Source organism: Scyliorhinus torazame, chromosome 21 (assembly GCF_047496885.1).
Source record: "Scyliorhinus torazame isolate Kashiwa2021f chromosome 21, sScyTor2.1, whole genome shotgun sequence".
NCBI classification, from domain to species: Eukaryota; Metazoa; Chordata; class Chondrichthyes; order Carcharhiniformes; family Scyliorhinidae; genus Scyliorhinus; species Scyliorhinus torazame.
The window spans coordinates 134216760-134230664 of NC_092727.1; the positions used below are offsets into that span (position 1 = coordinate 134216760).

General features: G+C 44.9%; 1 protein-coding gene across 1 annotated transcript; it reads left to right on the forward strand.

Annotated features, from left to right (window-relative positions):
• The first annotated feature begins 2563 nt into the window (after positions 1-2563).
• On the forward strand, positions 2564-13666 carry LOC140398049 (C-C chemokine receptor type 7-like). The gene is made up of 2 exons (XM_072486263.1): positions 2564-2685; positions 11483-13666. The coding sequence occupies exon 2, from the start codon at positions 11483-11485 to the stop codon at positions 12560-12562; it is 1080 nt and encodes a 359-aa protein (XP_072342364.1). The 5' UTR covers positions 2564-2685; the 3' UTR covers positions 12563-13666.
• Positions 13667-13905: the final 239 nt, after the last annotated feature.

The window sequence follows — 13905 nt, forward strand, 5'->3', positions numbered from 1 at the left end:
CTTCCCGTAATAGTTTACGAGACCGAGAAAAGAACGAAGATGCGAAGTGTCAGTCGGGGTGGGGGCATGTTGAATTGCACGCACCTTCTCTGCGACGGGGTGCAAACCTTTGCGGTCCACCCGATAACCCAGGTAGACTACTTCCTTTGCCTGAAATACGCACTTTGTGCGACGTAAACGGACTCCAGCCTCCGAAAAGCGTCTAAGGACAGCCTCCAAATTTTCCAAATGTTCCTGCTCCGACGTCCCTGTAATCAAAACGGCATCTAAGTAGACAGCAACACGTGGTAAACCTCTCAAAACGCCCTCCACAACACTTTGAAAAATAGCGCAGGCAGAGGGTACTCCAAAGGGCAACCGTGCATATTCATACAGGCCCCGGTGTGTATTAATCGTTACATATGGTCGGGACGCAAGGTCCAACTCCAACTGCAGGTAGGCGTGACTCATATCTAATTTTGTGAAGGAGAGTCCGCCTGCAAGCTTCGCGTAGAGATCCTCTATGCGAGGCATTGGATATCGGTCGAGTCGGGAAGCCGTATTCACTGTAAGTTTATAGTCGCCACACAAGCGAACTGTGGCATCTGGCTTCATTACAGGTACAATTGGTGCTGCCCAGTCATCAAAACGGACGGGCCTGATAATACCCAAACTCTCCAAACGAGTGAGCTCCCCTTCTACCTTCTCGAGCAAGGCGTAAGGCACCGGGCGCGCCCAGAAATAGCGCGGCGTGGCTCCTGGTTCGACTTGGATACGGGCTACGGCCCCTTTTATTTTCCCCAAACCAGGCTGGAATACATCTGGGTATCGTCCTTGCACCTCAGTCAACCCTTTAGAAACTGTTTGGAGGATGTGCTGCCATTGCAACCGCAAATGGCGCAACCAGTCCCGACCCAACAGGCTGGGCCCATGGCCGTGCAACACGATAAGTGGGAAACGCCCCTCCTGGCGTCCATAAACAACAGGGGTCATTGTAGTTCCTGCAATGTCCAGTGGTTCCCTCGTGTAGGTGGCCAACTTGGCCTGTGAGTCGGTTAATGTATGGGTCTGTATATCCTGCTTGATGCGGTCGAACGTCCTCTGGGCGATCACGGAGACTGCTGCGCCAGTGTCCAACTCCACCTCAAGCGGGTGGCCATTGACCCGTACTGTCACCTTAATGGGGGCCACACGGGGAGCTGCCACACAATGCAACTGCAGGTAGTCGTCCTCCGTCTCCACGTCCTCAGGAGTGGTCGCCGCAGGTTCATCCACATGGAAGGTACGGCCTCTGGGCTGGTCCCAGTACGGCCCCTGGGCTGGTCCCAGTTTCGGTCAGAACGACGGCACCTCTGGCGCCCCCAGGTCCGGCGTCCGCGACGGGGTCGGCGCCTACAAGTCTGACACGGACATGGCTCCTCATCCATTGGTTCTGGAGAAGGCTCCCTTCGGGGAGGAATGTCTGACGGCCACTGGCGTCTGTCCGGACGTCGCCTCGCCCAAGGTACCGCAGGAGTGTGGGGGGACATTTTCGGACGGAAGGGGTTGCGCCCCAAGGCAAGCACTTCCATTCCCTGTAGCTCCTGCACTCCTCGTTCTGCGCTCTCTCAGGACAATACTATTTGAATGGCCTGTTGAAAAGTCAATGTTGGCTCCGCTAACAACTTTCTCTGGCTGGCCGCATTGTTAATACCACAAACCAAACGGTCGCGTAACATTTCTGACAAGGTCTCACCATAGTCACAGTACTCCGCAATCCTGCGTAGCCTGGATAGAAAATCGGCAAGGGATTCTCCAGGGGTCCTCTCAGCGGTATTAAACCGGTAACGTTGGACTATCGTGGATGGGGTTGGGTTAAAGTGTTGCCCCACTATATTCACAAGTTCGTCAAACGTTTTGGTGTCCGGCTCAGCTGGGTACGTAAGGCTCCTAATCACCCCAAACGTATGCGGGCCGCAGGCGGTGAGCAATATGACCACCTGGCGCTCGTTTTCGGTGATATTGTTTGCCCGGAAATAGTAACGCATCCGTTGTGTGTACTGGTTCCAGCTTTCCAGCGCAGCATCAAAAACATCCAAACGTCCGTACAGAGGCATGGTATAATAGAAAACAACTTCCAACCTGTATCCAACAAAAATCCAGGGAGGTGGCTTCAGCAGTGTAGACAGCTATTCACTTTAACCCTCGTCGCCAGTTTTATGAGGGCCATAAAGAATCCAGCACGAGTTTTAAGGATACAAAGTAATAACATTTATTTGCAATAACATATATATATAACAGCAGCAGCAACTTCTCTTGCTGCTCACTTCTTCCTGCTGGTTCCAAACTGGCCAGCTTTATTTATACTTGGAGTTTACTAATGGTTTCTCTGCCCCCCCTCATTGGGGAAGCTCATACTCCCACAGGATTGTGGGATTGTCATTTGTCCCCAGCCAATGGTAAGCAGGCAGGTTATAACAGTGAGTTAGTGTAAGAGAGAGTTCAGGGGAAGCTTGTGTGTGAATGGTTATGTTTAATGCAGAATGATTAGGCAGATAAGAAAGCTGCCACTGTGGGTGTCTTCCTTATATCAGAGACACGGCTGTGACAGATTGGGACAGAGGGTGTGTTTCATGATTTCTTCGAGCACTTGGGTTGCTGGAGAAAGATTGAAATACTTTGGGCAATTTGAAGTTCTGTGTCAGGAGCTCCAAGTGCTGATTGAAGGTGAGTAATTTATCACGACAAAGTCTGCAACAGGGAAAGGATTGAGGCTTAGGAGAGTGCATTGACTGCCAATGCTCGTGAGTGGAGTGTGTGTGAGTGTGGGGATGTCTCTCAATGTGGAGCTTGGCTCAATGACAAAAGCAGAGACAGGAACTGAGACAGAGACAGACAGACAGAGACAGACAGACAGGGACAGACAGAGATAGACAGAGACAGAGACAGAGACACAGACAGACAGACAGAGACAGACAGACAGACAGAGACAGACAGATAGACAGAGATAGGCAGAGGCAGAGACATGCAGAGAGACAGAGACACAGAGAGACAGACAGAGAGACAGACAGACATTATGGAAACACGTCTTGTCCACTTTATCCTCCTCCTGAAATAGAGAGTGAAGCACGATAACTTAAATTATTTTGCTGCATTTTACAAATGTCTGTTTTGTTGGTATGCACACTATACTCTGAGATGTTGTACTGATTAACCAAAGCACCCAGAATGGGAATATCCGAGCTTCTGGGTCAGTGTGTCCAGTAGGGGGGGCTCAAGGGGAGGTTCAGAGTGAGTCCAGTAAGGGGTGTGCTGATTGATGGGTGATATTTTGTCCTATCCCCATGCTGTGTTTGTAGGTGGGGTGTTGGAGGGTGGGGACCTGTCCCCTTCCCACCTTCACCCCAACTAAGTCCCTGGTAAGAAGATCCACGAACAGCCTTCTCATGCTGCCAACTGAGGCTGTTCGGGGGCAATTAATGGTGTTAATCTATTGGTTGGTGGGCTTGGCACCACTCGGGGAGCTGATGTGCAGGTTGCTTGTTGTCTGTCAGGGAGACGGTTTGGGAGAGATGTCCCCTGGGAGTTCTGCCCTTTCTGTGGCCAAATCAGAGGCTGAATCTTCATTGTCCTGCTGCCTGAGATGTTTGTCCCTGGTGGGGCTGTGCGTCTGTGAAGGATGGTGATGTTATCAATCTAACGGGCGTGGTTTCCTGAAAGACAGACTCCCTACATCTGAGATGGTCCATGTGTTTTTGCATGTTTGTTCCCTGGTCTTGGCTTTGTATGAGATTGGCTCCTCTCACACGACTGTTAACTGCAAATTGGCCCAAGTATTCTCTGATAGCTGCAGCTGGAGCTGGATACAGTATGACGGAAATACGTCACTCTCAATACTCACAATAGAACACTACAGCGCAGTACAGGCCCTTCGGCCCTCGATGTTGCGCCGACCTGTGAAACCACTCTAAAGCCCATCTACACTATTCCCTTATCGTCCATCTGTCTATCCAATGACCATTTGAATGCCCTTAGTGTTGGCGAGTCCACTACTGTTGCAGGCAGGGCATTCCACACCCTTACTACTCTCTGAGTAAAGAACCTACCTCTGACATCTGTCCTATATCTATCTCCCCTCAATTTAAAGCTATATCCCCTCGTGCTAGACATCACCATCCGAGGAAAAAGGCTCTCACTGTCCACCCTATCCAATCCTCTGATCATCTTGTATGCCTCAATTAAGTCACCTCTTAACCTTCTTCTCTCTAACGAAAACAGCCTCAAGTCCCTCAGCCTTTCCTCATAAGATCTTCCCTCCATACCAGGCAACATCCTGGTAAATCTCCTCTGCAATCTTTCCATCCCACAAGCGTTTATATACCTTCACTCAGCTCCTCGTCAGGCCTTCATCACCATGAGCCAACTTCCAGAATATCACCCCAGGACTGCCGAGAGGAGCAGTGCACCTGGACGCTATACTGACCTCAGGAACCACCGAGAAGGGGCACCTGGACAACCTGGAAGAAATCCTCCCGCAATTCGTCAACACAGGTGTCTGCCTAAAGGGAGGCAAGTGCGTGTCCCAGGCCAAGGACACGAGATTCCTCAGATTAGGATGGCCTGAACTCAGTGGTAGAAAAAGTACAGGCTGCTGGAAAACATAATCCTGGGCCTCGTAAAATACTGGAGGTATCACAGAATCCCCACGGTGCAGAAGGAGGCCATTCGGTCCAACAAGCCTATACCAACCCTCTGAAACAGCACCCCAACCCCTTAACCTCACCTAACCTGCACATCTTGGAACTGTGGGAGGAAACCGGATGTTAAGTAATGGGTTAAGAGACATTCCAATTAGTTGTCTCATTTATGTTAAGTATCCAATAATTGACACTGATATGTAAAGAGGGTTCAGGTGGCCTTTGTGTCAGGTGATGTGATGTTAGAGTTTTGTACAGAGTCTGTTGAAGTAAATTAAAGGTGTTTGTGGAAAAGCAGCAGAACCTTTGACTCTTTATACAACAGCAGCTAAACATCTAACAATTGGTAGCAGAGGATGGTTGCTGTGTAAATGTGAAGGGTTGAAAGATACAACTTTTCCAGATCAAACCAAGGAGTGAGTGAGAAAATAAAAGGGATATATGGCTGAACCCAGGATAAAGATGGCCGGATATGACTATCCTCCCTTATATTCTGAAAGGGAATTGTACGACCAATGGAGAAGTGCAGTAGTTATGTGGACTAAAGTAACTGCCTTGGGAAAGAGAAAACAAGGTAAGGCATTGGCTCTTTCTCTACCATATGGCAGTAAAATCCGAAACAAAGTGCTTTCTGAGCTGGAACTGGAAGAGTTAGACTCAGAAGAAGGTCTGGAGACTTTATTACATTATATGGATAAGATTTATAAAAAAGATGACTTGTTAAGTACGTATGAAGCATGGTCGGATTTTGATAGGTTCCAGAAAATAGAGGATTTCTCCATTGAAGACTATATAATGGAATTTGGCAGACTATATAAAAGGCTGCAGAAACACAACCTGGAATTTCCACAGTCTGTGTTGGCCTTTACATGACTGTGCTAGAGTGAGCAACTTGGATAGGCTCCTGGTTTTGACAGGAGTGCGGTTTGCGGTTAAAGATACCTTATTCGATCAGATGACAGAAGCTTTGAAAATGTTTCTGGGGAAACATTCGATTCCGATGGCTCTGATGACCCAAATAGGTCAGACTGCAATAAAGCAGAATATGGAAGATACACTTCTAACGGGATGGCGAAATCATACGGCTACGAACAGGTTCCAAGACTATAGAAGGAGATTGGGACCCGGAAAATATGAAGACAGAAACCCAGTTAGAACCTACAATAGCAAGATGAACCCCAGAAATGCACGGGGCATGATAAATCAATGTTTTCGATGTGACTCTCAATACCATTATGTCTTCAACTTTCCAACTCGTTATGAGAAAGTGTTTGAAGCGACACATAACACGGAAGAGTCAGAAGAGGAAAAAGATAGTGACCAGAAAGAAGGCATTGTCCTATTGACAAGCAGTTTTACGCCGGTAATGAGGGTGTTGGTTGCAGAGTCCTTCAATTGAGCTGTATTGGACAGTGGCTGCACATCTACTGTGTGTGGAATTGACTGGTTAAAATGTTATCTGGACTCCTTGAATGCTGAAAATCATAACAAGGTTAAGGAATTTGAAAGTTCCACAAGTTTCAGGTTTGGGGATGATAATATTCAGAAGTCGCTGAAAAGAGTGGCGATCCCTTGCAATATTGCCGGAGCGAATCATTTCATTAGCACGGATGTTGTATCAAGTGAGATACCTTTGCTTCTGAGCTGACCGGCGATGAAGAAAGCAGAGGTTTTTTTCTTTTTAAAAAAATTTAGATTACCCAATTCATTTTTTCCAATTAAGGGGCAATTTAGCGTGGTTAATCCACCAAGCCTGCACATCTTTGGGTTGTGGGGGCGAAACCCACGCAAGCACGGGGAGAATGTGCAAACTCCACATGCACAGTGTCCCAGGGCCGGGATCGAACCTGTGAGGCTGCCGTGAGGCTGCAGTGCTAACCACTGCACCACCGTGCTGCCCGAGAAGAAGGCACACATGAAACTGGATATGGAACAGTATAAGGCAACAGTTTTTGGAAAGACGGTGGACTTACAATTTACACAGTCGGGACACTATTGTATTCCATTACTGACAAATAATATTTCAAGTAGAGTGGTTAAGGATGTGTTAATGGCAGTTGAAAATGGGACTTCAGCTGATAAAAAGCTTGTTGTATTAAAACTGCATAGTAACCCAACCTTTGGCCAGGGATTTTAACAACATTGTGACCATGGACCTTAAGATCTGGGATAAAGCCAATAATATATTTGTTTTGTATTTTGTAGATTTAGCAACCAGATTTAGTCAATCAAAGAAAAGAGAGTAATTCTGGATCAAATCGTGGAAAAATGGATAGGGACAGGAATGGGTCCACCGGCAAAATTCCTTACGGCAATGGGGGAGAATTTGCTCGTGGTGAGTTTAGGGATGTGTGTGAAAATGTGAATTTCACAGTTATGAATACGGCTGCAGAAAGCCCATTTAGTAACGGTGTGTGTGAAAGAAACCATGCTGTAATTGATGACATGCTCTGGAAAATGTTGGCAGATCGACAGAATTGCAAGCTAAATTCAGCTTTAGCATGGGCGGTACATGCAAAGAATTCATTGCAGATAGTTGGGGGCTATAGTCCCTATCAATTAGTGTTTGGTAGAAATCCTAAAATTCCGTCCATTTTGGATGACCAGCCTCCAGCTTGGGAAGGGAACTACAATTACCTCTGTCTTTGCTGAGCATTTAAATGCATTACATAGCAGTAGAAAAGCTTTTTTAGAAGCAGAAGTCTCTGAAAGAATTCACGGAGCTTTAAGGCATTATGTACGGCCATCAAATACCGCTTTTCAGCAAGGAGACATAATATACTATAAGAGAGACAATTTTAATGAATGGAAAGGCCCAGGGAAGATCATAGGCATAGCTGCCAAAACAATTATTTTGCAACATGGCAATCAATCTGTTAGGGTACATTCATCAAGGATAATGGGTACAGATGACAAATTTTCAAATTTAGACAGAGCAGACAGACATGACAAGGAACCAGGGTCATCTGGTACGCAAGTGTTACAGAACTATGAGGACCAGTTAACTGATATAGACAGGGGTTCTGTTGAGGAATGCAACACTTCTGATGAATTAGAACAGGCCATTTTTCCGAAAGGACAACTGCCTAAAGTTGATACAAAGGTGACATACTTGCCTGAAGGGTCTAGTCAATGGCAGGATGCAACTATTATTAGTAGAGCAGGGAAGGCCACTGGAAAGTATAAACATTGGTTGAATGTACAGCTTTCAGGGGAAGGAGTCAAGATAATGGATTGGGAACACGAAGTTCAAAAATGGAGGGCACAGAAATGCAGTGGCAGTTCAGATAGTACATCGGATAGTGAACAGGTCCGCAGGAAACGGTCGAGAACTATTGAAAGGACATCCCACAGCAGAAGGGAAAGATCAAACAGTAGCAGTACAGAATGAGATACCAGGCGGGAGAGGGGACGTAGTTTACCAAGGTCTCGGAACATGAATAAGACTATAAATACTAATAGGAGTAGAAGCCCACATGCACGTGAGATTTTGGTGGCTTCCAATAAATTAGATGAAAAAGTTATCAAAGATGCCAAACAACAAGAACTGCATAGTTGGAGTGAATTTGGGGTATACACGGAAGTACCGGATAGGGGACAAAGAGCTCTATCCCACAGATGGATTTGCATGGAAAAGGTTCTTCCGGATGGAACTTATAAGGCAAAGGCCAGGCTTGTGGCAAGGGGATTTGAAGAAAACTTAGATGATCAGGATTTAAGGGTAGATTCACCTACGGCAGGAAAGGCTATTTTAAATATCTTCTTGGCTCTAGTAGCCACAAAGGCATGGGAATGCAAATCTATAGATATAAAAGCTGCCTTTTTGCAGGGGCATCAGCTCCAGAGAGACATTTTTCTCCGTCCTCCTAAAGAGGCAGCTAACACAGAAGGGGTACTCTGGAAGATGAACAAATGTGTATATGGATTAAATGATGCGTCTAGAGTCTGGTACTTTCCGGTAAGGTCAGTTTTGTTAAAGTTAGGCTGTTACCAGTTGAAAGCAGATCCGACAATGTTTTACTGGCACTGTAAAGGGAACCTTTCTGGCATCTTTATGATGCATGTCGATGATTTTTTGTGGGGTGTGACTAGTGATTTTGAAGCTATTGTAATCTCTGGTTTGAGGAAAGAATTCAGGGTTGGAAGTCAGGCTTCCGGTGCATTTAAATATATTGGACTGGAAATTGGACAGACTAAGTTAGGGGCAACTTTACATCGGCAACCTTATTTGGAAAGCATCAGCCCAATAGCAATTAGTCGTGGCCGGGTTTCACAAAAAGATGTAATAGTTCAAAGATGGAAAAAGAGCAACTGCGAAGTTTAATTGGGTAACTGAATTGGTTAGGTAGACAGACGTAGACCGGATGTGAGTTTTGATGTCTCAGAGTTGAGTACAAAAATGAATGATCCCAAAGTGGAAGACATAATAAGAGCAAATAAAGCGTTGGTCAAACTAAAAATGCAGGGGTGTGTTTTGAGATTCCCGGTTTTAGGTGACCTTAGGCACTTGAAACTCATAGTTTATAGTGATGCGTCCTATGCACATTTATGTGATGGGGTTTCAAGCGTAGGAGGTTTTATAATTTTCCTTTTGGGGAACAATGTTGCCCTCTTGTGTGGGAAACAAAGAAAATAAGGAGAGTGGTCAAAAGATCTTTGGCTGCTGATATGTTACGTCTTGTAGAGGCGGTGGATATGGCCTTTTATATATCTCAGATATTGACAGAAATTTTGGGATTAGGGGATTTGGGTGATACATAGAAGATAGGAGCAGGAGGAGGCCTTTCGGCCCTTCGAGCCTGCTCCGTCATTCATCACGATCATGGCTGATCATCCAACTCAATAGCCTAATCCTGCTCTCTCCCCATAGCCTTTGATCCCATTCTCCCCCAAGTGCTGTATCCAGCCTCCTCTTGAATATATTCAAATATAATCTACCTATTGAATGTCACATTGACAATAAATCGCTGTGGGAAAATGTGCACTCTGCAAAAAGTGTCAATAAAAAAAGGTTAAGGATAGACATCGCAAGTTTGAAGCAGATGTTGGACAGAGGGGAAATAGCAAACATTAAATGCGTCGACAGTAGCTATCAATTATCAGACAGTTTTACAAAAAGAGGGGCGAGCTCACAGAAACTTTCAGATATTGCTAATGAAGGATGCCTGTTTCTGTGACTTTTTTTTCTTCCCCCAAAAAAATGAAAAATAGAAGTGGGGAAATTGTGTGTTTTTGAGTTTCTTGAAATTTTGTTTTCACCTAATTATTTTTTTTCTCCAAGGAAGGGGAGACTGTTAAGTAATGGGTCAAGAGACATTCCAATTAGTTGTCTCATTTATGTTAAGTATCCAATAATTGACACTGATATGTAAAGGGGCTTCAGGTGGCCTTTGTGTCAGGTGATGTGATGTTAGAGTTTTGTACAGAGTCTGTTGAAGTGAAATAAAGGTGTTTGTGGAAAGGAGCAGAACCTTTGACTCTTTATACAACAGCAGCTAAACGTCTGACACCGGAGCACTCGGAGGAAACCCACGCAGACACAGGGAGAACATGCAGACTCCGCACAGACAGTAAGTTTTGTGAGGGCCACAAAGAATCCAGCAAGAGTTTGTAGAGCCAAAAGAAATAACTTTATTTACAATTACATATATACAGCAGCAGTAGTAGCACTTCCCTACTGCTTCCCCTCTCTAGCTAGGAACATTCCTAATGATCTCTCCACCCCCCTCATTGGGAGCGCTCATACTCGCGATACCCAATTGTCCCCAGCCAATAGTATTCAGGCAGGTTATAACAGTGACCCAAGCTGTGAATCGAATCTGGGACCCTGGTGCTGTGAAGCAACAGTGCTAACCACTGTGCTACCATGCGAGCCACTATTGGCCAGTGTGTATCAGTCTGAGCCTCTATTGGCCGGTGTGTATTAGTGCTAGCGCCTATGGTCAGTGTAAGCCAAGCCTCTATTGGTCAGTGTAAGCCTCTCCTGGCACACTTCGATACTACAAAAAAAATTAAGGCACACCTATTTTTTCTGCCTTCTTCCCTTACTGTGAACTGTGTTTTTCACTTCTCCCTGGCCTGTGTCCTGTATTTTATTTTACCTGTCTCTGTCACTCTCGCTTCTCTGAGGGTTTTGGGGTCTTTTTGAGTTTTTGCATTTTGTGCAGGTGCAATGGGGCCTTGGCGTCAGCTTCCAGTCCCGTTGGTCAGGCACATGGGTCTGGGCAACATAAATACCTAAACCACACACGCCAAGCTCTTTCCCAGTCCGTGGATGCAGGCAGCTCGAGATTGGTCAAGTCTTGGAGATGCCAACCTCAGGGCTGAAAACAAAGGTTGATTTTAGTTTAATTACATGAATTTTGAATAGTTTTGAATCATTTTTTGTGGCACACCTAATTTAATAATAATAATCTTTATTGTCACAAGTAGGCTTGCATTAACACTGCAATGAAGTTACTGTGAAAAGCCCCCAGTCGCCACATTCCAGCACCTGTTCGGGTACACAGAGGGAGAATTCAGAATGTCCAATTCACCCAACGGCTCGTCTTTCAGGACTTGTGGGAGGAAACCGGAACACCCGGAGGAAACCCACGCAGACACGGGGAGAACGTGCAGACTCCGCACAGACAGTCACCCAAGCCGGGCATCGATCCTGGGACCCTGGCACTGTGAAGCAACAGTGCTAACCACTGTGCCGCCTTCCTGACGCAGCACACTGGTTGGAAACTACTGCTTTAGTGGTCAGTGTGTGGCTGTGAGGTTCAAAACTCCTGGTTGATTTCTCGCTGTCTAGTGTTAATTGTTTCCTTTGTGTGATTTTTCAGATGTCTGGAACAACGGCAGATTCTGCAACAACCATTTGCCCAGATGGTTGTACAACCGCTGACTCTGATTACATCGATTACTCACAGTACCCTGAGCCCTGTGATAAGAATGAGGTGCAGAAGCTTTTCAGAACCCTGCAGCCTTGCATCTACTCTCTGCTGTTTATTCTGGGCCTGGTGGGGAATGGCCTCGTGCTTGGGACGTATATTCATCACAAGAGATTGAAAGCAATGACTGACATGTACTTGCTGAATTTGGCCATTGCAGATATTCTCTTCCTCATCACTCTCCCCTTCCTGGCTGTTAGTTCACAGTCTGGCTGGGTCTTTGGAAAGTCTATGTGTGTAATTATGCAGATTTTATACAAAATGAATGTGTACAGTGGTTTTCTCTTCCTCATGTGTGTCAGTGTTGACCGGTACTTTGTCATTGTCCGGGCGACTGTTGCTCACAGACTGCGGTCGAAGCGGTTACGGTACAGCCGCTTCGTCAGCCTCAGCGTTTGGATAGTCTCCGTATTTCTCAGCCTCCAGCAGTTCATTTATGCCCAGGTGGAAATACACCATGAGACTATTTGTTCAGTCAGTTACCCAGATAGGATGAACATTTGGATAAGAGTGGTCACTCCCATCTTGCAGATGGTTTTGGGATTCTTCCTGCCATTGTTTGTTATGATTTTCTGTTATTCTGTTATAATTAAGACCTTGTCACAGGCTCGGAATTCTGAAAAGCACAAACCGATCAAGGTGATTTTGGCGCTGGTGCTGATTTTTATCATTTTCCAGGCACCATACAATATACTGAACATCATCAACATCATGGACATAATGAGGGGAAGTGGTGTGCCTTGTCTTGCCAGCAAGCACAGGGACATTGCACTACAGGTGACCAGGTGCCTGGCTTATACCCGCTGCTGTCTTAACCCCATCCTCTATGTGTTTGTGGGAGTGAAATTCAGGAATAACTTGTTGAAGTTGCTGAGCCACCTAGGATTCATCAACACGAGACAGTACACAGCCTCAGCCACCAGACCAACGTCAGTCCTGAACACAGACACCAGCAGCACCCTGGCTCTGTAGCATTGTTCCCCGTTCAGTCAGCAACAGCACTGTAGAAGCCAGGTATTTCTAATACACCCAATATAGGTCAAAGATAGCTGTTTAAGGTTAAATATTAAGCCCCAGTTTTAAGTTAAGGATTAAAATCACATATTCTGCAAATTCATTTAACCATTTTCTCCAACACAACTTTTAGGTACATAGTTTTAAAGTAACACCGAAGTCTGATAAGACAAACACTTTGCGCTACGTTTCTCCAAGGACAAGGGCTGAATCCATGGCAACACGGTGACAAGAGCCCAGTAACTTAAAGGCTCTATTGTTCTCATTTCGGGCCATTAGTGATTACAGCCTGAATCACATTCCATAACTTATACAGGCTGAAACATTCTAGACTATGCTGTTTTTTTACAAATGGACAGTTTATAAAACATCAAATCAAATATATTTGATTCCAACATTCTCAAAACATAACAATTTCATAGAAGCAGCAAAATTCACTTCACTAGAATAAAACAGTTTGATTTACATTTTTCAAGTCATTGTCCAGCATTGCATGACAAGATAATATGAGTCTCCATTGTTACAATAGCCAAGCCACCATAAAACCAGTTTCTGCTGGCCTTGATAAAGCACAATATTGCATTCTTTAACATACACAAGCATGCAGAGATGAAATGCAGAGAAGTAATGTTACATATTAAAGATGGACGACTTGTCAAATCAGATGTATTTGAGTCTAACCCAAACCAATTAGGATTATATTGGTGTGTGATTAGATGGCTTAAGATATCAAACAGTCTAACTGAAGAGTTTAGTTCCGCCATTTTTTAGGTAAGTTTGTTAATTGGTTGGTTGGTGGTGTTGGTTTGAAGCTGAAGATTAGCTCTCTCTCTCTCTCTTTTTCGACTTACTATTCGTTATCTGTCTCCCTGTATTCATATTTCATTTTCAGACTTTGACGTTAAAAGTTATTGTCGAGCTGTTTGCCTAAGCAAGTAAATTTTATCTGCGGTTGTTTGAAAGTTCCATTGTTTACAAATTGCCTCTTTGTGAGCCATGTGACGGCTGGACTTTAAAATGACTTTCAATTGTAAGACAAATAAAACAATTCTTGTTTGCACCTGAGAAGTTTTAACTTAAATTTTGACTGAGTTCCAGTAATCGCAGAGTGCTGCTGAAACCGAATGGTTTAAAATCCTTCAACCGAATTCAGTGTAATTATATTTTCTATCCTGAGAGGTTCTGGTTGCACCAATTCAGGTTGTTTTGTTTTTTATAAATTTAGAGTACCCAATTCATTTTTTTCAATTAAAGAGCAATTTAGTCTTCACTTTGTGGTTACAGTTTCTGGGAAGTAGATT